At 41.0% G+C, this 26,148-nt stretch overlaps 2 protein-coding genes across 2 annotated transcripts; both read left to right on the top strand.

Annotated features, from left to right (window-relative positions):
- Positions 1-771: 771 nt before the first annotated feature.
- shoc2 (SHOC2 leucine rich repeat scaffold protein) lies at positions 772-14,264 on the top strand. Its single transcript, XM_037252607.1, has 9 exons — positions 772-873; positions 5,976-7,025; positions 7,128-7,265; positions 7,329-7,459; positions 7,701-7,889; positions 8,625-8,747; positions 9,438-9,575; positions 9,681-9,798; positions 12,264-14,264. The coding sequence occupies exons 2-9, from the start codon at positions 6,323-6,325 to the stop codon at positions 12,470-12,472; spliced, it is 1,749 nt and encodes a 582-aa protein (XP_037108502.1). The 5' UTR covers positions 772-873; positions 5,976-6,322; the 3' UTR covers positions 12,473-14,264.
- A 5,740-nt stretch (positions 14,265-20,004) lies between these two features.
- On the top strand, positions 20,005-23,205 carry adra2a (adrenoceptor alpha 2A). The gene is made up of 2 exons (XM_037258130.1): positions 20,005-20,375; positions 21,022-23,205. Exon 2 carries the CDS (start codon positions 21,145-21,147, stop codon positions 22,402-22,404), a length of 1,260 nt encoding a protein of 419 aa, XP_037114025.1. The 5' UTR covers positions 20,005-20,375; positions 21,022-21,144; the 3' UTR covers positions 22,405-23,205.
- Positions 23,206-26,148: the final 2,943 nt, after the last annotated feature.

Below are 26,148 nucleotides of genomic sequence, written 5' to 3'. Positions count from 1 at the left end.
AGGGTTAGGGTTAGAGCTGGGGTTAGAGCTAGAGTTAGGCTTAGACCTAGGGTTAGAGCTAGGGTTAATGTTAGAGCTAGGGTTAGGATTAGAGTTAGGGTTAGAGCTAGGGTTAGAGCTGGAGCTAGGGTTAGAGCTAGGGTTAGAGGTTAGGGTTAGAGCTAGGGTTAATGTTAGAGCTAGGGTTAGGGTTAGGGTTAGAGCTAGGGTTAGGGTTAGAGCTAGGGTTAGGGTTAGGGTTAGAGCTGGAGCTAGGGTTAGGGTTAGAGCTAGGGTTAGGGTTAGAGCTAGCGCTAAGGTTAGGGTTAGAGCTAGGGTTAGAGGTTAGGGTTAGAGCTAGGGTTAATGTTAGGGCTAGGGTTAGACAAGGGTTAGGGTTAGATCTAGGGTTAGGGTTAGGGTTAGGGCTAGGGTTAGGGCTAGGGTTAGAGCTAGGGTTAGGGCTAGGGTTAGAGCTAGGGTTAGGGTTAGAGCTAGGATTAGGGTTAGGGTTTGGGTTAGGGTTAGATCTGGGGTTAGGGTTAGGGTTGTATTGTTTGATGTGTATGGGTTGTTTCCACTGGATATTTAAAAAAAAACCCGTATCATTGTGTGCGTGTGGGGGGGGGGGGATTCATTGAACAATTCGTTTGAACGAATCGTTTGAGTGAACTGATTCTAAAGATTCAGTTCACCTAAAAGAACTGGAATGCACATCACTAATGTCCGCTTTGCAGGCAGGCGAGGCGCAGTTGGTGTCGAAAAACGCGATTGGTCAGTGCGGGAATGACGCAGTTTGGTAGCCGTGAGGGCGGGGCGGGGGAGCCGAGCAGCACCAGTGTTGCTTGGAAAAGAGGAGGAAGCAGCGAGGATGGCGGAGTCACACCTCTGAAGGTAAAACACTATATTATCAGATTTACACTTGACATTTCACACACGGTTTTTCCCTGTCACGCAGGTCCAGAGACTGTACACTAACCAAGCTTTTAATCAAACCAACGTAACGCTCGAGTGTCATTTTACTGTAACAAATACAAACGCACTCTTTTGTTCAGCTTCGGAATGGCCGCTGTTTTAGGAGTGTTTTCTTTTCTGGTTTTTCTTTTTCTTCGGCTAACACTCAACACAGGAACCGTTCGGATGCTCTAGTAAAGAGGAGTCCGCGCTCTATTTGTCGTCATTGCCTCTTGCGCCAAGATGTCGCTTGCTTCCGTGGCTCTTGGTGTTGGGTGTCTACCCAGCGACCGATGGCCCTCAGCTGGCCTCAGCGGAGGCTTCGCTTCTCGGTCCAAGTCGTGGCTGGCGAGCGGTTTCGCGTCAGCCAGCCGCTTCGTTTGGGCCTACGTACCGCTAGCTCAATTTAAGACAAACATCATCGCTAGCAGTTAGTGGCAAACATAAGACGTTTGCCACCTCACCAAATACGTGAACGCTCTTAAACTTGTTTTAATGCATCTAACTGCAGCGGTTTGTTTTGGACTTGTTACATGTCTTGGAATTCGGTTAGCTCCAGATGCTAACCTGCTGGCTCGCTGACGTTAGCAAGTTAGCACTATGCAACACTGACGTTTGCTTTTCACGTTTAGCTTACTTGCTTTTATTTCCTGTGTCCTTGTCAGTTACATATTTCAATATTTTCCCTCTTTATGGGGTTCTCCAAAATGTTTTTTTTTTGTTCATGAATTTGTCGATCATCACCCACGCAATCAAAACTGTGTCTTACGAGATGTTTCACAACACTTACCACAAGTCCACGTAACCCAAATAATGACGTCAAATTCTGTGTTAGACATGAGACAACGTGCTCAAGATATTGCATGCACAAGAAATAATCTAGAGAAGTGTAATGACATGCATGACTGCGAACCTGATTCTAAGGATTTGTCATTAGCACAGTCACCGTCCAGAGTTTTAACTGTAGTCCAATTAACTATCGAATGGTTTGTCGATGTCAGCAACCACAGAAATTGTAATTTCTCAACCAATACAGTCATGCTTTATCTGACTAAAATCCAAACCAACTGCATGCTGGCGTACCTGACCGCCACACATCAATACATTAATCAGTGCTATGCTAGATTACCCTTGTTAACTGCAAATCTTAACCAGAGATGGCTTTATGTGCCCCAAAATGTAATTTTGATGCTTCTTTTTTGTATCAAATCTGTTTTTTGAGAGATTTTAATTTTTGTTTTGTTTTGTTTGATCTATAAAAGCGTGCTCTATATGGATTTCGCTCTGTTTCAGAATGAAATAATTCATGTTGCTAAATCTAATGATTCATAAATATGACTAATATATTATTGTTGTGACTATATTATTATATTACTATATATTACCCCTTGAAATTTTGCCCCGTACTAGCTTATGGTGGATATTTTTCATTGAAACTTGCCAGACAATTGGAAAAGCGGTTCACAAAGTAGCAAATGAACCGGAAGCGTCGAAGAGATATGCTCAGCAATAGCAACGTTTATACTCTTACGCGAATGTGAAGGTATCGCTCAGAAACACATTCTACAAAAAGGCCATTTTTTTGCTGCCACAAGGAAACCCAACTCATTTTCTCTGGAACCCATCATACGATTTTCAAAATTCACTGTACTTGTTCTGTGGTTGTAGGGGCCATTCTCTGCATGCAAACCACATTTAGCATTCTGACAGACAGTCATTTCTGGAAACTCTTGTCACATTTCTACTTGTAATTCTCTGTGTCCTTGGACTACCCTTTAAGCCTTTTTTTAATCCATTAAAAAAAAAGCCTCATTAGACATTTGGCGATAGTGTGTAGCACGCTATGTTATTGTTAATGGGCCTGCTCTCCAGTTTGGTTGAAAAGCTACTACATTGTCATTTGTCCTTTTTATTTACATAGAACAAGAGCTCAAACAATTTTCTAATTTGTCAGCATCTTTTTAGTGACAGCCGGATTTATTTATGTATTTATTTATTTGGGACGAGCAACAACTACACTACAATATGCATTCTGCAAGTTTAAGGCTAGCACAGTGGGATATTTGGCATGCTGCTATCAATTGTGATTGAAGCTTGAATGTCTATCCCTTGAACTGGAAACAAAGCTCAGTCTTTTTTTCTACCGTAGTCCCCCTCCTCTCCGACGTGTAAGAAGAAAAACAAACCGAGGGTATTTATTACAACAGGTTCTGTGCTGTCAGTTAAGAAGACTAGTTAAACACATTGTAAATATGACATTAATCGGGATTTGGATGGGAGCAATAATTTTAAGTTAGTAATAGAAGGGTCCTTTCTGTCACAGTGGAATCTCAGCCACCCAATGCCTTTTCAGCTTGGAAAATGTGGTGCTCAAGCAAATGTTTCAGGAAAATGTGCTTTACATGCCGCGCATACTTTGGACATTGGATGGTCAAATTGTACTGTCAGCATATTCTGCAAGCTGTTTGTCCTCCACAGTTGTAGACTCCGGCTCCATCCAAGTACTTTTGACTGGCGTTAGTTCAGTCTTATGCCAATTGGAGATTTTATTTGGGTGGACTTCTACTGCCTGTTTTTGTTCCCGATCCCATTGGCTTGATAGGACGCTAAGCTGGAGCTGGTGTTGACCAGCTTGTTTTTGTTGAAAGCAAAGTACTTTTGACGTGAATATTTTGTGTATGACTGTTGTTGTGCATTTTTCCGTGTGCTCTTTGAGCACTGGGTGAGTTAAATGTCAAAAGAGGAGCTTTGGCGGTGAATTTTTACTTTGGTACTGTACCTGCATAAAATATCTCAATATTGATAAAAAATGTGAAATTATAGATGACTGCTAAATAACTTGGGTCGCATTTACCTGCAGTTTGAACCTCGCCAAGCAGTATTTAGATTCCACTGCACCAAACCCTGAGCACAGGTGATTTCCAGTCGACAACAAGTGGCAAAATGCGTTCTAAAAGGTATTCATTATAAATTGCAAAATAATTAAGTTATCAAATTAATTACCAGTACGGACATTTTTTAAAAATCTTTTTACTGTTGAAGATGGCTAAATAATGGTAATCATGTTATGTTACTACGGGTTGTAAAATTGGGACCTTCTCTATAGCAAAAAGGTTTTAGTTTGGTGGGTTTTACATTTGGTTTTGAAATACAAACTAATCCAAGAACAGATTGTGTTGTCATTCAACTGTTATAACTGTAGTTTTAAAAAAGTTAGATTGTATGTTTGGAATTGTGTAGCCATGACATTTAATACTATAATTTGTAATTTGCTTTGCGCTTCTATTTTTCAAACACTCCAGTCATTCATTTCTTCATCCTTCCTCTGAAATCTGAACTGATTTGGTCGCCTGCACTTCCTTTTTAACTATTTATTTCCCCCAAAGCTGCTTTTGAACCACTAGGAGATCCAACCCCTGATTGCTTGATGCGGGTTAAAAAGATAATAACGTATTGGTAATTTGCACATTTCATCTTGCCTAAAAGAACATGAATCTAACAGTAACTCGTATGCTGTGTGCAATGTCAAAGCATGTTCTCATGATGCTGGGATAAGGAACCCTAACCATAAAAGGAAGTTTCTTGTTCAGTTTGGACTGGATGACAATGGGGGGATCTGGCATTTCTCATTTTATGTTCAGTATTTTACACAGGGACAGACACACCTGCCTCAAACCGTGCAGTACACGTTAGCCCTTTGATTGATGATTTAATGTTTTTTTTCTGAAAGGGTCTGTCAAACTTTGGGCTATGTAAGGGGTGTTGTGGTTTCCCCTGAAGGTCATACGACCTCTTGTTGTGGGGGCTCGATGCTTTGAAGGCCACTTCTAAAGATTAGTCTCAGCAATGGTAACCTTTACACTTGGTTCTGATCCTCATCCAAACATGTCTCTCCCTTTGCCGCGGCTTAGCATATACCAAGCAGCTTTATCCACCCTCTGAGACTAAACGAACACAGTCCACCACAAACACCACCAACCTACACTTCATGTTACGAATTACGTACTGACAATTAGAAATAGCAAAATGCAAGTTGAGGTGGGGCTCCAGGCATCTGTAATGTCAACAACCGCTGAGTTATGTTTATTTAGTCACAGAAAGGTGACGTGAGAGTCAACAGATTTGCTTTGACTGTTACAACTTCCATTTGTGTGCTCAATGTTACCTCACCAAACCTGTCAGAAGAACAATTTTCTTTTTAAATGTTTCTCATTCAGCCAGTTATACACAATACTTAGATTTGGGCAACAGAATAATGCACTAAAAACAACGTATGTGTGTGTGTGTATATATATATATATATATATATATATATATATTTTTTTTTTTTTAAATCTGACGATTGTACTCGTTCGCTGTCCCACATTCGGCATATTTCAAGATTTATGGTCACAGTAACGATGACAGTAATAAAATAGCGTGCATTCTTCCGAATTAAGTATAATTGTTTTTTGAATTTGTAGAGAGAATGTACTTTTTTGTTCGCTTCAGTGAAAAAATATAACTCCAGTATATGTGACTGACTGAGCAAGATATTTTGACTTGACATAGGACTTGCTTTGAACTAAGTAATGACTTGACCCAACTTGCTTGAAATTTTGTGGCAGTTCGTCTTGTTTGATTTTATTATTATTTTTTCCCCATCCCTCCCCTTTCTACCACACAGTATGTGTTAACTTGGGACTTGCTTGAAACGTGACTATTATGACTTTAGACTGACTTAAGTTGCACATGTGACATACTCCCACGTCTGCATTTATAAAGAATCCAGTGAAGGGATATTGCCGTGACTGTGTGTGCTTTCATACAGCAACAAAGCATTCTACAAACAGATAAAAAGATGTGCAACCGTAATCGGTCATTAGTGTCTGAAAAGTGCTCGTTGTGCAGGTACAATTCCTTTAAGTAGAACAGGCCAGCAGAGTTGTGAACCTTCACACTTCACTTTCCAACTTTCCCTTACACAGAGGCCATGCTTAATTTGAACTATTGAACAGCAAAAGCTCAAACTCACTGCTAATTGTTACGTTTTTCTTCAACAGAGGGATTACAAAGACCTTGATGCCCCTTTGAGCCCGAAAGAATTCCACAAGTTTTACCTAAAAGTCCCCCGATTGTATGCAGCTTCAACGCTTGAGAATGTGGCCCACGGATGCCACAGTCCAGATTCTTCAACAGAGTTTTTACTCACTGGCATTTTAACCAAGGAACAACATTTTAAAAGTGTTACAAAATCTTCTTTTCCCTAGGAGAATAAGAAGTGTGCGCTCCTGCAGAGTGATGTTCTCTTTAAAAACCTGCTCAATTTTCCGCATCCCTTTTTCCCCCTGAATAAGTAACTTGACAAGAAACTCATGAGCAACTCTGCAGGACACCCGATAACGTCGACATGAGTAGTACTTTAGGCAAAGAAAAAGATTCAAAAGAAAAGGACCATAAGAGCGGTTTGGGTGGCAAAGAAAGGGAAAAGGAGGCCAAGGCTCTTGCGGGTCCACTTAAGGATGGGGGCAAAGAAACCAAGACCAAAGGGAAAGAAACCAAAGAAGGTAAGAAGGACACCAGCAGCTCAACACCAGGTGTTGCCTTCTCAGTTGACAATACGATCAAGCGGCCAAACCCAGCACCAGGTACACGCAAGAAGTCCAGCAATGCCGAGGTGATTAAGGAGCTTAACAAGTGCCGGGAGGAAAATTCCATGAGACTGGATCTCTCCAAGCGGTCTATTCACATGTTGCCCACCTCCATCAAGGAGCTGACACAGCTGGCTGAACTCTACCTATACAGCAACAAGCTCCAGAGCCTACCGTCTGAAGTGGGTTGCCTCTCAGGCCTGATCACTTTGGCCTTAAACGAGAACTCCTTGACCAGCTTGCCCGACTCACTGGACTCCCTTAAAAATCTTCGTATGCTTGATCTCCGGCACAACAAGCTGAGGGAGATCCCGCCAGTGGTCTACCGACTGACGTCGCTGGGCATACTCTATCTACGCTTCAACCGCATCACCACGGTTGAGAAAGACATCCGGAACCTTTCCAAGCTCACGATGGTCAGCATCCGGGAGAACAAGATCAAGCAGCTTCCCGCAGAAATAGGTGGGTCAAACGTGGATGGCCTTTTCTTTCTAGATCAAGTCACCTGTTGCAGTGTTTACGTATTTACGCAGGGCCGCTGTTCTTTGTTTATCCTTTTTCCAGGGGAACTTCGCAACCTCGGTACTCTGGATGTTGCCCATAATCAGTTGGAGCACTTACCGAAGGAGATTGGGAATTGCACACAAATAACCAACCTAGATTTGCAGCACAATGAGCTCTTAGACCTCCCAGAGACTATAGGTATGCCTTTTACAAATCAGCATTGCATTGTCTGTGATGTTAATAGGAAATCTTTTGTTTCAGGAAACCTTGCCAGCATAAACCGCCTGGGTTTGAGATACAATAGATTGTCAGCCATCCCCAGATCATTAGCCAAATGTCGAGAACTGGAAGAGCTAAATCTTGAAAACAATAACATTTCAGTGTTACCAGAGGTAAGTAGAAACTGTAACTTGGTCAGCAAAAAGCATGTTTTTCCAAATGTTTTTTACGAAAGCAATATCGTTGATATAGTTGCATTGACCTTCATTCATTGTTCATGTAATGTAAGTTTAGCAAACTAATACTCTCTTGGAGCACATACATTAGAGTTGACCAACCAACAAAGGATTTCCAGTTCAAAGCTACTTACAGATTCTTTTTGATCACAATTGGCTTCTGTTTGTAATTAATCAGGGTCTCCTGTCGAGTTTGGTCAAACTGACCAGCCTGACACTAGCAAGGAACTGCTTCCAGTCATACCCTGTGGGTGGACCATCCCAGTTCTCAACCATCGACTCGCTCAACATGGAGCACAACCGCATAAACAAGATCCCTTTTGGAATCTTCCTCAAGGCCAATGTTTTAACCAAGCTTAACATGAAGGTACATGTTTTGAAATCGCCTTCAATTCCTTTCAGCATGACCAATTTACTGTGCCCACAGCGCCTGATGTCAGGTTCTGTTTTATAGACGTAATAGGTAATAACTACCCCAAGATCTTTTGCTCTTTTAGTTTTTCTTCTTTAGAAAGTCATAAAACACTATAGATTCTATTGAACCTTCTAGAGTGGGGAATAAAACTTAGACTCATAAATATTATTTCCATGTATTCAATTCACAAGTTGTGTGAAATGTAAATCTAGTGGAAAGTCCCCAGTCTTGTTTTTTTTCAGTATTTTGTGAGGCTTGGCTGCATGTTAAGACAGAGTTACTGTACTGTCACCCCGTCATAAAAAGGTAATCACGACTAGATATAAAGATGTCTTCTAACTAAATGTATTATGGTCTCTACCTTTCTTCCACGAAGGCTAAGCAGTTCCTAATTATGATGAAACTTAATCCTGATGTGAAGTGTTGTATCATGGTTTTAATGTTTTTAATGTAGCTGTATGTTTCTAATTGGCAGTCCCCCCCCACCCCCCCCCCACTTGTGTGAACAGTAATTCTGAAGTCTGAATTGGCTTTTGGGGAGATATTGTTTACAGACCCATCGGCAGTGGGTGCCATTTGAATTTAAGTCTGTAAGAACTGATTCTGGCGTCGGCTAACGGATTCTTGTATTGACCCTCTCAGATGTCTCGCATTTATCTTATAAATGCACGCCATTGTATTCCTCAGGACAACCAGTTAACTTCTCTGCCGTTGGACTTTGGCACATGGGCCAGCATGGTGGAGCTAAACCTAGCCACCAATCAGCTGACGAAGATATCAGAGGATATCTGCCGTCTGGTGTCTCTAGAGGTGAGCCCTAGATGCACTCAGTGCCACAGCTAATGATTTGAGTTACAGCCAGAAAAGGCTTTATACGTGTCAAAAAACATGTTTATGGCCCATTCGAAACTTGATTTGAAAAAGGTGTGTTAAACGAATGCTAAGTATAAAGGGTAAGGTAAGGCAGTAAATTATTAGGCTGCACCTTATTTGAAAAGCGTGACAATGTGATTTTTTTTTTTTTTAAACCTCAAAATATATTTTACTAAATTGGGGGGGGTGAAAGGAAAACATTGACATGCAAAAACCAGCATAGAGTTCCCCTTCTCCCTCTCTGGATTATTGGTTGAGGGGTTTCCATTGGCTTCAGTAGCCAAGAAACTATGCTCACTCAGAAGAGAACAGGGGCATTGGCGTCGCTAGGATTTTTTCCATGGGTGGGGAGCAAGGAGGTCCGACCCGCACAATTCATTTTTTGTTCCATTTCTGACGGTAGGTGGGAATATTTAATAATAATAATGATACAGAAAAAAGTAAAAAAGCATATTCAGAAAATACCCAAAAATCAATTCTATGGTCCTGGGCCTGGGGGTCCAAACATATTTCAGGGCGGAAGTCCCCCCCCCTAGCTTTGCCACTGCACAGAAGTAGATTGAGTCATCTGTACAGCTCTAAATTCCATGAGTAAATTGTATTTGACACTTTCTTCCTGGTTTGCAGGTATTAATTTTGTCCAATAATCTTCTGAAGAAGTTACCACATGGTATCGGCAATTTGAGAAAGCTTCGGGAGCTTGATTTAGAGGAAAACAAGTTGGAATGTCTCCCAAATGAAATTGCATATCTCAAGGATTTACAGGCAAGTTTTGCAAACAAACGGTTCTGTTTGAGTAGCATTCACACATGACCTTGAGTCTTTTAGTCTTTTCTACTTTGTAACTGTCCTGCACTCTAAATCCATTAGAAATTGGTGTTGACAAATAACCAGCTGACAACATTACCCAGAGGCATTGGCCACCTTACCAACTTGACTCATCTGGGGTTGGGGGAGAACCTGCTGCAACATCTCCCTGAGGAGATTGGTAAAAATTTCATTTTCTTTCTTTTATGTTTAGGTTGCCACTCCATGCAACTTTTTTTGCCACCTTGTAGATTTCAGTGTGACACCCTCGATTAACAATAGTTAACCAGAAGGGTTCAAGAGCTTAACAGTCCACAATTTGTCCCACTTTTGACCCCTCCGCTGGTTGATTGGGCGTGGTGAGCCCTGTTACTGTTGAGGTTAAGCTAAAACAAGATTAACAAGGGGGAGGCGGGAGCTATGGCTAGTAGTGGCTTAAGATACACTTAGTGGACTTGGCTGAAGACATGTGTCTGTGTCTTTTTGGGCTTAATGCTTTTACCCTGGTCTATTGTCGAAATTTTCTTTCTAAAACCAAAGTGAAATATGAATTCACTTGGACAGAATGTTGACGGATAAATATTACTTTTATGGCTACGCTCTATTGTTAGTCATTGGCTTACTGGCGCTCCTTTACTGCCAATGTGGCTCCGTTAAAGGGAATAGTCAAGTGGCGTCCGAAGCTCTATTGATTTATTTGTACTTAGCAGTGGCAAAGCCATTTGCAAAATCCTCTGTTCAGTTTTGTTATCAGGATTTTTGCTTCGAACTATGGTTACTGTTAGTAACATCAGTGACATCTTGTATCATTAGCTTAAAAGTGCAATAACGAGGCAGACATTTGATATGTTGTGACATTCAAAGTACTTAGTTGAGATTCTGGCTGCAAGAAAGGAGACATGACTAGCTCCAACACGCTTTTCATTTACTGTATATGCAACAAACAAATGCTTTAAACAAGTAGGAAATGGAGCTTTCTGTCAAACTAATGTCATGGGCAGTCAGAGAAAGCCTTCTGTAAAGAGTTGCTGCAATTTAATATCTTGTTGTAGTTATACATAACATTAGTTGAAATCACACCAGCACACTTTGGTCAACGAATTTCCATTTTGGTGAGGCGTGTTGTTTTTGCAATTTGCAGTTTAACATACCTTTGGAAAGTTTTTTATTTTTTTTATTATGGTTGTGACTTATAATAAAAGATTGTTGTCATAAAGCACTAAACAGTCAGTACGTGAAACAAATTCCTGCCGCTCCTAGAATGTGGCCGTCTGCTTCTTGGCAGCTATCCTGACCAGTTTTCTTCTCATCTTGTCATCAATTTTGGATGCACGTCCAGTTCTTTGTCATTTGATTGTCGTGCCAGATTTTCTCCACTTGATGATGACGGTGTTGAATGTGTTCCATGATATATGTAATGTTGGGTTGAAACTAAGGCCCGTTCTAGTAATCAGTGACCCTGCCCATTACTTTGTTAATGTATCCATGAGTCGTACTAGTAACATTTTTTAATTTCCATCTCTTTATCACAAAAGAGGACATTATTTGAAATCGACAATTCAGAAAATGCACAAAAATAGTTTGTGATTTGTGACTGGTTTGGTCAAAATAAAAGCAAACATTTGCAAACAGGCTAAATAACTGATTGATTCTCAAAAATAGTTCTTGATTACTTGTGGATTAATTATTGTACCTCCAATTTAATGCCTTTTAAATGTGAACAATAAGATTCCTCTGCTGTAAAAGCTTTCTGCAGGCGCTTGCTTTAGCAGGAAGATGTGACTGCAAATACGTCAGAAAAATTCTACTAGAACATTTGAACTTTATTTGGTATTCGTCTTTTTTGATGGTGTCCTGTGTGCTTACTTCTGTTTATTAGGAGTTTGAAAGTCTTTGGTTAATTTTGAACACAGCCACATACCAAGTTATGTGGGTGTGCATACGTACACTACCGTTCAAAAGTTTGGGGTCACAAAATTGTTTGGGTGACCCCAAACTTTTGAACGGTAGTGTATATATTTATTTAGATAATTATTTATAGATTATATATATAATCTTCTGTGTAAAAAATCTTATAATATATATGTATACTTATATTCATAGATTATATATAATCTTATACAAATATAAGATATCATTTATAATATTTAATTCATAATATTTTATTATAATAATATTTACACTACCGTTCAAAAGTTTGGGGTCACCCAAACAATTTTGTGACCCCAAACTTTTGAACGGTAGTGTATATAAAACTGCATAATCTCAGATTTTTTTCTTTTTATTCCACCTTTGAAAATATGTCATTTTGTTTTAAAATTATGTTGTACACGTTATGGTGGAAAAAGTAAACTGATTTATCAAACAAATCTGGCATTTGAATACCCTCCTTTTTTTTTTTTTTTTTTTTTTTTTTTTTTTTTTTTTTTTACATTGACTGAATATACAGGTAAAACCCTGGCTTGTTAGAAACTGCCAGTATGTAGTGACAAGAAAAGTCTTGAGCTGTTCACACTGGCAGTTGATTTCCACTTTTATTTCTATTATTTATGATTATTTTGTGGTTTATTTTCCTTTTTGCCCTGGTAAATTGCACAGATTCAGATCTATGTTAACATGAAGGCTTCCACTGGTCTTCCTCCTCAGGCACACTGGAGAACCTGGAGGAATTGTACCTCAACGACAACCCCAATCTGCACAGCCTGCCCTTTGAGCTGGCCCTGTGCAGCAAGCTGTCCATTATGAGCATCGAAAACTGTCCCCTCAGCCACCTGCCGCCCCAGATTGTGGCCGGCGGCCCCTCCTTCATCATCCAGTTCCTCAAGATGCAGGGACCGTACCGTGCCATAGTCTGAGGACAGTGCCCACACACATGCCTGCCCGCCCACCCCATTCCGTGTATCATACACTGTAAAGAAGTCAAGGCATCAGTGTCGGTTGGGAAGGAAGCAGAGGAGATGGACGCAGAAGGAGACTTTCTCTCACCATTTTTGTGCAGACAAAAAGAGACACGTTTGAGACTCTGCATTGCTCCACTTAATAACAATTTTTCTTGGACCCCCTCGTCACTCACGCTCATCTTCCCATTCCGAATTGTACGGGAGGAAAATATTCCCATCTCTTTGCCAAAACTGAAGATAGTACATGAATTTCTATATTGAGTAACTGTGAGCTAAGTGGCAAGTCTTTGAATCATATAAAGCGTGCTCCCATTGCCAATGTACGTATTTACAGTAATTACAAGAATCTACTATGTGAGCGAGGATACAGCTATATGCAAAAACAAACAAAACAAGTCTTTGGGTCGTAACATTTACTGCTGCTGCCATAATTTAAAGGTGTCATTTTTCTTTTGTATTTAGACATCAACCTCACTCTCTTGTGATGATTACTTGTGTTAATTACTTCTTGACCACAGAGAACAAAGGTCTAATGATGGCGTGTTTATACTTTTTTTTTGTACTTTATTCTTGTTTATTTTCTTGTCTGTCTTTTTTTCAACAATTTTTTTAAAATCTCTTTTTTTTTTTTAAACTGTGCCTATGTTTAGAGTGATCCAGTGGTTCATTTCTAAACACTATTGAACATGAGAATACAAAGACATAAATTATTTCAAAATGTTCTTTTCATTACTGCTGTTTTCACCTTGGTGTTGCTATTGGATGAATCTATTTCAGCGCCATCATCGGTTATGAAATAGGGCAATTGGAGATTTTTTTTTTTCTTGTAAGAAATAGCAGCAGTAGTTGTCAAATGTATAGCTAGTAGTCATGTATACATATGAGAAATACCAATCAAAAAAAGCAAGTTGGACTTCTTTTCAGTGTGGGTGGTGCCGTGTGACTCCGCCCCCACCTGTTGTCATGTGATCAAAAGAAACAGGTGATGGGGTAAATGATAGGAGATGTTTTTATATAATGTATACAAATTCTGGTTGTTGCCTTGAGTGCAATTTTAGTTTTGTTTACTTGTTTGATATTCTCTTCAGTGTTGGGCTGCATAGCTGTCATCCACTCGATCATCGACCAACATATCAAACATTTTTAAAGGACTTCACATGGCAAGTGTATCAGAGCCTCAAAAAAAAAAGGTTTGATAATAAAACATTGGCAGGTAATCCCTTGACACCTTTATATATATATATTATCCTTAATTTGTATCATTAAAAAAAGTTCCCGTCTAATTTAATTTGTTTTTAATATGATATTTTGTCCCACACTGTCCCAGTAATGCTGCTGCTCTTATGCACTTTTTTGGAATAAAAACATTGGCATCCTCTGTTTAACACAAACGCAGTAGCCTCTCATCGGTTATTTTTCAATGGGGGCATTTTCTTTCATTAAGAAGTAATTGATCTGTAAGTTTATCTTGGAAGTTTGCATCACTTGGAAAGAATTGTGTTTTGCAGGCTTAGAGTAACAATTGACTTGTCTTTTGAGGAGGTTTTATCCGGTCAATGTTAAAAGGAACTTACTCTCGTGAACTGTAAAAGTTTGCATATCCTGCTTCTTTCTTCATGGCGAGTGAAATGCTCAGCGTTTTTATTTTATATCATTGAATGTTTTCTTTTCTAAATATGTGTATTCACTTAGTATTATTTCAAGTGACTGTACATTAAAAAATGCCAACAATGGTAATCAAACCTAACATTTTGTACATGTGATGAATCCTAGTACTACACAAAAACTTCCATATCACTCGTCCATTGAATCAAACTGAAATGTGTGGTTGTCCCTAAACAGCATGAGGTGTGAAAATACTCTAATAATACACTAATGCTTAATATAATGTAAGTCTTTGCAGTTAAAATGCAGCCAAACAAAAACTACACAAGAAGCCTACAAATGTAGAAAAGGAATTGGGTGACACCCAATTCCTTTTCTACATTTGGGTGTAAAAAGGTGTTGATTAGTAATCTTGTATTCTCAAGCTAGTATCATCATCAGGAAAAAAAAAAAAAAAAAAGTACCAGTATGTACTGTTCGTGTTGTTTTGAAAATACACGATACAGCACTTCAAGCAGCTATTAGATTTGCGGCATGCTAGCTGCACATGACCCAATTTTACATTTCCTCTCAAGTTGGGGTGTTGATCAGTAGACTCTATGTGAGGTGAGAAGACAAAATGACTTTTGGACCACTGCATGTTCATCCTAATCAGCAATTTATAATAGTTCACTTTTGAGGACTGCTCTCTTGCTGTTTAGGATGATGAATAATGCAAGCATTACGGACCATTTGTCCTCATCCTGCTATTTCAGAATGCAGGCATGTTGGAGATTTAACAGATCATTTTAAAGCGTGCATGTTAAGCAGGCTTCTCGCATACAGCTCACTCATGTTTTAGTGGCCATCTGGTATATGTCTGCAAATGTTCCACTTTTCTATGTCAAAGCATTGTGAAATCATCATGTTAATCCTTATATACATTGATAGGCTGTCTTAATTGTTCGTGTTTATTATGCTGTTCTTAAGGGTACTTGACAAACATCTAGATGTAGTTGTTCCTTTTCCTCTGTAGTAATTGCTTTTACTAAATTCATTCATGCTAAATTCATCTTTATATATATATATATTGCATATATGCATTATGGGTATGGTATGGGTTTCTGGGGGTTACCAAACTCCACCACAATCAGGACTAGATGGTAAAGTCAAAACGGACTAGACTGGCACAGACTTGATCATAATAATCCCAGCAGATTCAATTTCCGATGCACTTCACATTTTATGTGTTCTTTCAAATGACTTTGACAAGAGTTGTAGACCAGTTAGTAAGGTGCTCATACTGTATGTGTAATGATGCATTTGTTTTGACTGTCCCTCTTGTTCATACTGACCATTCAATGGTCCCTTCCCAATATGTAATTTATCGTTAAAGATGGCAGGGGAGAGGCCTGGTGTTCTTTTTACAAGGCTTTAGATCATATTACCAGCAAGTGTCAGCAGGCATTACAGAGTAGTGGCCAAACTGCCGTTTGATTGCATTTTAGAAGCACAAGAAGAAATACTGGCCCCACAATTCGTGGTCCTGCACTGCAAAATGTATCAGCACTTTTCCTAACATGCCTGGGGTCAGTGAAGGAAAACCCTACAAAGCATTTTCAAGTTGGCGTTTTTTTTTTCCTCATGTGTTAAATTAGTCTCAAATATTTGGTGGAAATTGCATGTCACAGAATATTTTAAGCATTATATGATGATGTTTCTGTACACATTTGCAAGCAGTCAACCTCTGTCGGAAGATGCTAAGGGTCCCGTGAACTCCAGGGGGCGCCAAAAATTTGATGAAAATTTACAGTCAATATAATTCAAAATATTCGACTCAAAATTTAATATTTCTAATAACTCCAAAATTCAAGTTAAAATGAAAGAAAATTAAATTGATATGATCAAAAGAGTGAAGAGGAGGAAGGTGAAATAATTTTAAATCAGCATTACTGTCCAGCAAGAGGAGTAACAGCAGCATTCCATGATTATAATTTTTGGTAAAACTATAAAAAAAATAAAAAGATCATTACGCCCCCCCCCCCCCCCCCCCCACACACACACATACAAATATATACACAGTGTGTGCTGTAAAATAATCCTGCTGCAAATTAGGTGGAGTAATGTTCAGAATGGCTACAAGAATAAATATTACATTCGTACCAGCCAACAGTATTTATTCATCATTGTAGATTCAAACAAACTAACAAAACCCACAAAGAATATATGATGGTTTAAGTTAGTGAGTCAAATAATGAAACATGAGGTTAATTCTGTACAAGGCTACCCCCTACTGGTCAATTTAGGGACTTATTAAATAATAATTAAAAAAAATTACATGTCCCCACAGATTGCTGTTTGAGGATGACGCTGCCTGGAAGGCACTTGGAGGAGACGACAGATGTCACTGTATCACTTCATCTGTACCTCCATGCATCAAGCAGCGTCACACCAGACGGATGTTTATCCCAAAATACTGAGTGCACTTCAGCTGCTCCAAGGCACGTGTGACAGCCTGCAATGAAGCTAAAATACTGGCAATATTATTATATAATATATTCATTTTCCTTAGTGCCTGTCATCATATAGGGTTGAGCTGGTGAGCGGCAGGAGCCCATACCAGCTGCTTTGGGAGGAGGCAAGAGTGTACCCTGGACAGGCCCCCTGCAGTGAATCACAGGGCGCATATGCTGTGCACCAGGCACTGTTTTGTGAGCCACAAGGAAATTATCACTGCGAAACCATCCATCCATCCATCCATTTTCTATTCAGTGTATCTTCATTTGAGGCGCATTAGAGCAGCGGTCTATCCCAGCTGTCTTTTGAGTGAGTACAACCTAGGCCGATCGCCAGCCGTGTACATTGTCAATTGATAACCAACAATCAACGTTCACATTGACAATTATTCGCAATTTTCAACTCCATAGTGACCTATCATGCATGTTTTTGGAATTTGGCAGGAATTCAGCCCGGCCAAACTACCCAAAGTGTCCCCAAAATCGAAATTACCGTATTTTCCGCACTATAAGGTGCACCGGATTATAAGGCGCACCTTCAATGAATGGCCCATTTTAAAACTTTGTCCATATATAAGGCGCACCGGATTATAAGGCGCACCTTCAATGAATGGCCCATTTTAAAACTTTGTCCATATATAAGATATATACATTTGGCCTTTGGACACGCCTGCTGTAGTGGCTCAATATTGGTCCATATATAAGGCGCACCTGATTATGAGGCGCACTGTCGGCTTTTGAGAAAATTTGAGGTTTTTAGGTGTGCCTTATCGTGCGGAAAATACGGTAGTCAAGTTCCTAATATAATCTACTGCACTGATGTCATTTCTACATTGTTTTGCGTCTGTGGAGGAGAAAGTATATATTTGTGTTATCAAATAGGGGAAGTACAAGTAAAACATCATCCGGAAAATAAATTCTAAAGACACCTGAAAAATATACTCATGTTCAAAACTGTTAGCACTTCATCACATCCGGCCATTGGCACTGTAAAAACATGTAAACATGAGATTTGAACCCAGAACCTCTCAACGAAACCAACTAAATACAGCTACTGTATATCAAATAATATTTCCTGCATGTCATTAAACGCTTTCATGCCTCCTGTCACTGAAGTGTCATGGTCCGGTGCCTGCAGTATATCTTGGGCACACACCACTGAGCGGCACACACTGCAGTGTGATCAAGTCGAACGCTGTGCCTTTAATTTTCTCAGTGAGCGAATAAAGGCTGGATCTGGAATGAAACATTTTTCCCTTGAAGGGGATAACGGCAAGCTATCATGAAGGATGAGAAAACTAACTGGAAATATATTAAATATGTGTTAGTTGACCCGCGACCGTGCGTACACGTCCCAAAAGAACATGTTGCAATAGCAGTTTGTTTTAATTCCGTGCCAATTTCGTAAATGAATACTCCCAGGTTCCTAATAATACACAGCACAAGACCTGTGAAATGATTGTGTTCGATCTTTCACGTTTCACTGTCTGGACTCGACTACATAAAACTAACTTCATTTTATCTTCTGACAAATATTGGATGCAGTTTTCTGGAGACGAGTCGAAGACGAGCTGACCACATTCATGAGTAATGTAGCTCTCCCTTAGTTTCTCAAGAAGTTTCATTTCCCATCTTATGACCCTGAGGGGATCTCAAGTGAGTAACTTGGTGGCAATAAGAACTTCACTTCCAGTGTAGGAGTTTGGGAAAAAATTGGTTCTCTCCATCTGCCTGTCATGTCTGGTGGGTGAGGAGGGAAGATGTGTCACCCCCAAAATGGCTCACATATCAGTTTTTATTTGGCAGGCAATAACAAAGGCAGTGTAACATATTTTATTGATCATCAATCAGGCACACATTTTTAATTCCATTCATGTTTGTTGTATCGTGGATGTGTATCTTCTGTCTTTGACGTTATAACAATACAATATGTATTTTATAAATTTTGTGTGTGTTTTAGAGCTATTGTCAAGACTAAACCCAGTGCGTTTGTTTTTTTGCCGTTGTTATTCAGGTTTGAATATATTTGCCTTTTCATGCCTCACTTAGAGTTTATCTCTTGTTTTCAGCAGATACACATCAGCAAAACCTGATGGACAGAAATCTTCACGTCAAGGCAACACAGATGCGAGGAAGACTGACGGCTTCCGCGTGCTTGTAACCCTCCACACTTGCCAAGTGAGTATTTCTCAAGTTTTGTCTACAATTACACAACTGGGATGAGCTCAGTGTTTCTTGCATGTGGTGCACTTGTCACAAATGGAAGGCGTCTAAAGACTAATGATAAAACACTGGAGCTGATGACTGCTGCTAGGCAACCAGCTGCACACTGCAAAAAATGTCTATGCCGAAAGGCTGTGGAGCTGGCTTTGGAAAGTCTACCCCATCTAGCCATGTTTTTTTGGGGAGTCTGAAGTGAGCTGGAGATTGTCCCAGGCAAGAGGCGGGGGATACCCTGGACTGGTCACCAGTCAAGTGCAGCCTTACAATCACAATACATGTGGAAGAATATGCACAACGATGCAAATGATCAAAACAAATTCTATTCCCAATTTATTCTAGCTCTAACTTAAACGGATTTCTTTTATGCATGACGTTATTACTTCCTGCTGGATAAGAAAACATCTGTTTTTTTATTGCTTTGGACTTCCCTAATTGTGGCTAGTGGATGGCTTATTGATTTGATTGTGTTATACAGTATTTCATGACTATTTGAATGACTTTTTGTTGTGTCATACATCCATTTGCCTTACCAAATATCTTCTGCTTTGCCACCACTCTTTCTTCTATTGAGAGATTCAAATGCTCATGCTTATCTTATTTAAATTATTGCCAAAATAACGAGTTTAAAAAAAATACTAACTAATCACTGATCTGATCAGATGAACCAAGCTATTTAAACAACTTGTTTCTTCACTACACAGTTGACCCCCGCTATTCATGGGGTATTGGGACCAGACGGGCCCTTAAATAGCCCACATTTACCGCTAATTGATCCTTGTTGAAGCGCATTGGGGAAAAAATAACAATTAAAATCTAAATATTCACCATAATACAAACAGCCATGCTAACAGGCCGATCAATTATAATTTCAGTGCATTTAAATAAAAACGGTGCCTGACCAAATTAGAATCCAGACCTAAATTTTGGGAACCCTGTCCTTGAAAAAAATGACCACAAAGGTTCACTTCAGTAGATCACGACGGATTGACCCCCTTGGATTGTCTTAATTCAATTTGTGAAGATCACAATTTGGCCATGTACCTCCACACCAAAGAGCAAAGGCTCCATTATTAATATTAATTCCCCCTGCTTCGTGGGCGCGGTGATAAAGCTAAACAAAATAATCGGAACTCTTGTAGCTGCTCTTGGCACTGGCACACGTCGACGCGCCCGCATGTTGCGCGGAGCTGCGTGGCGCACGGCGGTCAGTGGTTCACTTCTTACAGCGTGCGGGCTATAAAGCGAGGGAGTGGCGCCCGGCTACGCGCACTTGGAGAACAACGCACGCACACTGTAGCTCGGAAGCGGCAGCTTAGCGTAATAACGCAATACGAACATGATTAGCGCTTTATTGGCTCCACTCAGGCTGGGCGCGAGTACATGCCGCACGCCCGTGGAAGGCTGTCCGGGCAGGACGGACTTTGTATCCGGCTCGTGGATGGATCTTCTTGGCTTCCTAATGATCCGTTTCAAGAAGTTACACGCCGACAGTTGTTAATGTCACTCAGCCACCCAGAGGATCACTGCTGCCTCAGGTAATATTGTTTGCACTTTATATGCAATTTTTAATGTTGGCGTTGACGTCATCATTATCATATCATGTCATTTTATATCAAGCAGTTTTATATATTTCTAAAAAATACACCGTTTTATGCTCACACTTATGATAATGTACGCCCTAGCCTAGAGAAACGTTTATTTTCCCTGTGTTCTTATCCTTACTTGCATATGTTTTTGTAGTTTTCAATTGTTATTTCAGTCATAAAACCAAAATAGCATGTTTCCGGAATCTTGTATCACAGATCACTCTTAACATCAGACACACTGTTTTGTTTTTTTAGGCCAACAGTGTGTCTGATGTTATGCCCTAATAAATAAATATATTTCTGTAATGGAATATAATATATTTGTTTGTTAGGGCATGCTCAATATAGCTTTATTAAAACAACAAATGAAATGGTGTGACGAGTGTGCTCCCGGGAGCTGTCGAGGTTCCCTTGACCAATGCGACCAATGAGTTCAATCCAATTAAGCACATCCCTATTCATTATTGGAAGAGGGAAGGGGTGCCCTCGCCTTGACAATTATCAATGCATGTAACAAAAAAATAACGATGATGGATTATGATAGTATAAATGTAAGCTAATACTAATCGAAACTGATTCAACTTCACATTTTCAGATGGACAAAACTCCTTCTCAGTGACCAGTCAGTGCACCATGAGAGAGAGCAGCCTGTCCCCAAAGGACTGATTCATTTCCTCTCGCTCCCATGTCGAGTATCTAGCTGTGTGCTTTCTTGTGGATGATATTTGTCAACCGGGCAGTAATCGCGCAGGAAGCGGGACAATCTGCCTCCATGGGGTTCGACAACGACACCAACCACACGGTGCCGGGGGTGAGCCCGTTGAGCCTGCACGTCTCCCTGCCACTCTCGGCGCTGGTGAGCATCATAATACTGCTCACTGTGTTTGGAAACGTACTGGTGGTCATCGCTGTGTTTACAAGCCGGGCTCTGAGGGCACCGCAGAACCTTTTCCTGGTATCTCTGGCGTCGGCGGACATTTTAGTGGCCACCCTGGTGATGCCCTTCTCCTTGGCCAATGAGATCATGGGATATTGGTACTTTGGCGAGGTATGGTGTGAGATCTATCTGGCCCTAGACGTTCTTTTCTGCACCGCCTCCATCGCACACCTCTGTGCCATCAGTTTGGACCGCTACTGGTCCATCACGCAGGCCATCGAGTACAATCTGAAGAGGACGCCGCGCCGCATCAAGTGCATCATCTTCATCGTTTGGGTCATCGCAGCCGTTATCTCCTTCCCGCCGCTAATCACCATGGAGAAGGAAAACAGCACAGAGGGCCCCGTTTGCAAGATCAACAATGAAAAGTGGTACGTCATCTCCTCCTGCATCGGCTCCTTCTTCCTCCCCTGTGTCATCATGGTGCTGGTCTACGTCAGGATCTACCAAATCGCCAAAAAGAGGACACGAGCGCCCCCGGGAGACCGCAAGCGGATAGACAAGTCGAACGCCGTCGCAGCCTCCAACCAGAAGGAGAACGGAGTGGCCGAGGCTGAGGCCGAGAAGCTGAAGGAGCATGAGGACATTGAGCTGAAGGAAGGAATCGCAGGCAAAGAGGTCAACGGTGTGGACATTGAGGAATCGTCCTCTTCTGACCACAAAGTCAACAATCCCTGCTCTCTGAAGAAGAAAGCCTCCAAGGGCAGAAGTAAAATTAAGCCAGGAGACAGCGAGGTGCAGAAGAAGAGCTCTAAAGGAAGCCGCTGGAAAGGCCGGCAGAACCGAGAGAAACGCTTCACCTTTGTCCTGGCGGTGGTCATCGGCGTGTTCGTCATCTGCTGGTTCCCCTTCTTCTTCACGTACATGCTGATGACGCTGTGCAAGTCGTGCCCCGTCCCCGACACCCTCTTCAAGTTCTTCTTCTGGTTCGGCTATTGCAACAGTGCGCTGAACCCCATCATTTACACCATCTTCAATAATGACTTTCGCAGGTCCTTCAAAAAAATATTGTGCAAGAGGGACGCGAGACGATATGGATGATGACCTGTAGCTCTTGTAAATACTTTTTTTTTTCTCCATTCATAACTGACATGATGAATATGCCTCTGGTGTGACTGCTTGGAGAGCAGTGGCGTAGCGTTGGTTGCCAGCGCTCAGGCAAATCTGGCCCTCTGGCATGGCTCACTTCCACCAATCTAATGCTGACCTTTTGGAAATTAAAGCTCATGTTTGGGAATTCAATGAGCCAAAACATGTGCTGTGGAAAAAAAAAAAAAGTAAATATACGGTCCCGTCCTCACCACTGGCTACCATCATGTCTGATGGGGAGTCTTAAATGGGGAGCATGCTAATTACTATCTGAAATAATATGATCTGTACTTCTATGACTGTACAAGATATATTTTTTGTCGTCAAATGATGCCCCCCCTTCTCACTCCATTTTCTTTTCACTAAACACCCTCTCCCTGCCCCCAGTTTACGCCACTACCCAAGAGGCTTTTGCAAACCGAGCTTTCCATGCACCATTCGCTTGATTCCTTTTGATTTGAAAATCACCTTCCTCAACAGCTTCAGCACAGACACAGACAGCATAGCGCTCAGCAGTCAATTTATTGTAGGTAAATGTCTCTTTTTTTCTTTTTTTTTTTTTTTACTAAAACATCTAAGTCAATGGAATTGTTTTATTTTGCTATAATTTGATGTAGAAAACCTGTCTGGATATTGCCATGGATATGTATTGTGCCATTTTGTATGATATGAATACTGTGTAGTGTTGATGACGGTGATCAAAATATTGGGAAAATGGTGGCACTTGAATAAAACCCATTTCCTGAAACTGTTTCTAGGCTGCACATTAACTTGTGATATCAATTTGGTGATGTCATCTGCATCAACGGATGTACGCACACACACACGCACACACACAAACAGAGTCTGAATTTATTCCAATAAATGATTCGACAGATCTGAAAATGGAAGCTCTGGTCTAATCTCAATCATGTGGTACAGAAGAGGTCAACTTTAATGAATTAATGTAAATTGAGTGACCTTTCCACCAAAATCTAAGAGAAAAAAGTAAACCACCAGTGAATCTGACCTTTATAAACAATTAAAAAGGAGCCTATTTAATGAGCCCGAATTCAACATGTGTAAATAATCTCTGGGCCTGAATTGTCTGGCTTTAGATGGAGGTTGTTTTGTTTCATATATCCGATTCTCCACAGTAAATAACATTTCTCATTATCTTGGAAGCTTCAGGGTTTAGAGCTTATGAATCCATTGCATGTGTGAAGCACTAAGAAGCAAGAAATCACAGAGGTAATGGTTCCTTTTCACGTTTGTGTTGTGGTGTAAATGTCACAAAGTAACAAGCTTGTCAAACCAGAATGTCTTTCCCTTTTCACAGCGCGCTCTGCCAAGCATAAAGAGACGGGTAGTGGGTAAAACAAAAGAGGCACAGTGAATTCAGAGAATTTCACTTTTCCCAGCAGAGGGAGTGTAAGTGAAAGTGTTCCGTCTGCTCGGCGCAGGCTTTTTAACGAGGCTCAGGAAGATCAATGATGCTTCTGAGAGTTTGTCTGCTAATCCGTCTAGTGGCTTGCCATGTGCGGAGTGTCTTCCTGCACGTCTACATCATTTAAACATGTGGGCCTGTGAAAATGTGAAGGGGGGGGATGTGTGTTTGAACATGTAAACAGTTGGCAGATGCTTCACTGGCTTGACAAGTTCACTGTATTGTCACAGGAGCAGAGAGCAACTGAACTTTAACTTTAAAGCAGACATATGCATTCCCTGCCGCACTTTAAGATGCGTGCCCGGTGACATGTGTTGCATCGAGACGTAAGCAAGCTACTACTAGCCCAGAGGCTAGACAGCACAAGAGCAGATTATATTTGGAACTCTTGGTCACAAGCCACCGAATTACACGTATTGATTTGGGTGCTGATCTGCTCATGTGGCGCATGGAGCAGAGACATGGCACACAACAGCCACCAGCCCTGACCCTATCGACTACTTCGCTGAAGACTCTAACATGGTGCTTATCATAAGCTAACACTCCCACACGCTCTGCTTAGCATTTGGCTGACATGATCGGTGTCGTCTTTCGAAATGGTGCACTTTGTGGAGGCGCAAGTCTGCTTCCTGGCTGCTGTTGTAGTGCCCTTGAGCAAGGGATGCCTTCTATCACTCCGGCTCAAATAGTACAAAACATCTTTCACTTTCTTCGGATGCCTGCATATTTGTGATGTGGTTTCGGGATATGAAAATTATACCGATGGTGATGAAAGTTATAACAAATATATAAGAAAGAAATCTTTACCCAGCAGAGCTGCCAAGTCACTATGGGAAAACAAAAATTTAGGATGGCTTGCTCACAGATTTTCTTTCAGAAATATACAGATCACCAAACATTGTAGTCTTTGGTAACTTAATTGGCTTTAACTCTTCTTGGGTCACCCACGTCACTTATACTCCTTGTAATATGTCCACCATATGGTCTGTGCCACCTTGTTGCCTATTTTGCCCTCCTACAATAATCATGCACATCACTTCTGGGTTTTTTCCCCCCTGGGTCACAGCTGTCCGATTTTTCCTGCCTCCCTTGCCCCTTATTTTTGCTTGGGTCAGATATGGAATTCACATCATCTATTCCCCTCATGTGGCACATCACCTTTGTGGCCAATTTTGATAGGGTCACCTATGTCATCCATATCATTATTCCAGCTAGAGTATGTGGCTCGTATTGCCTGCTCACATATTTTCTGTCATTTCCAATGCTCACGTTGCCTGTTTTCAATCATACTCATGATGCATATATCGCTTTAGGTAAGAGCAATCGTACATTTGATATGTTATCGCCTTCAAAGCATATGCACGCACCTTTTTGTTTGTTTGGACTCATTTAAAAGTGTGGGGGAAAAAAACGGTTGAGTAACTTGATATATGTGTCCATTTTGTTTGTCCTTTCTCCCACTACGTATCTGTTTGCATCATTGTGACCCACTCATCACCAAGTAACAGTGATTACTTACTGAGAGTCTATTGGAGGAAGGCAGCTGTTGAAGTCAGAAGATTCCCTCCACCTCCATACACAACGCATGCGCACGCACACGTCGCCTCTGGGAATCGAATGGAAGCATTGATCATCATGTCACATCTGTCACCAGAAGGCTACAATTCAAATAGACAGCGACAAAGTGTCAACAGGAGCGGCAGACTTTGAGGAGACCCGGTCATTTGTACCCGAGAACGAGACAAGGCACAAAAGTTTCATTTGTAACATCTGAAAGCAAAGGATGATTTCATTTCTTTGCACGCGGGACGTGGGAGGATGGGTGTGTCGGCTGTGTGCAAACGCTCCGTAGGTGTTGGGGTGAAAAGGACGCAGTGATAATGAGTGTTAAGTGTGGCACCCACATACAGCAAACTGGCGCGCATGTGTTTTTCAGAGTGACATCCACCCATTTGGGATGGCTTCAATATGACTATTTACAGCGTCACCGATGACTCACTCTTGTTTTTTTTCCTACTTATTAGTCCCACTTGAATATGGCAATTTCACAGGTGGTTCGTTGCAGTCAATGTGACCAGCAGCATCCATCCAGGTTTTAGGGACAAGCAACATTATCGCTAGCCGTCGGCTCTTTTTTTTTCCAGAGACTTTAAAGTGTCTCTGAGCTATCATTTCAAATGGGATTCCAGTCTCATTAAGAGGAGCTGATTAGCTGTCAAGCCTCTGGGTATGATTGGACCCGCAAAACAATGCAGGGCCAACAGATATTT

Source organism: Syngnathus acus, chromosome 1 (genome assembly GCF_901709675.1).
Source record: "Syngnathus acus chromosome 1, fSynAcu1.2, whole genome shotgun sequence".
Classification (NCBI taxonomy): domain Eukaryota; kingdom Metazoa; phylum Chordata; class Actinopteri; order Syngnathiformes; family Syngnathidae; genus Syngnathus; species Syngnathus acus.
This window is presented reverse-complemented; position numbering and strand designations above follow the sequence as displayed.

Coding starts and splice junctions, on each gene's coding strand:
- shoc2 (XM_037252607.1), top strand. CDS start 6,323: ATGAGTAGTACTTTAGGCAAAGAAAAAGATTCAAAAGAAAAGGACCAT. Junction 7,266..7,328: donor AGACCTCCCAGAGACTATAG/GTATGCCTTTTA, acceptor CTTTTGTTTCAG/GAAACCTTGCCAGCATAAAC. Junction 7,460..7,700: donor ACATTTCAGTGTTACCAGAG/GTAAGTAGAAAC, acceptor GTAATTAATCAG/GGTCTCCTGTCGAGTTTGGT.
- adra2a (XM_037258130.1), top strand. CDS start 21,145: ATGATATTTGTCAACCGGGCAGTAATCGCGCAGGAAGCGGGACAATCT.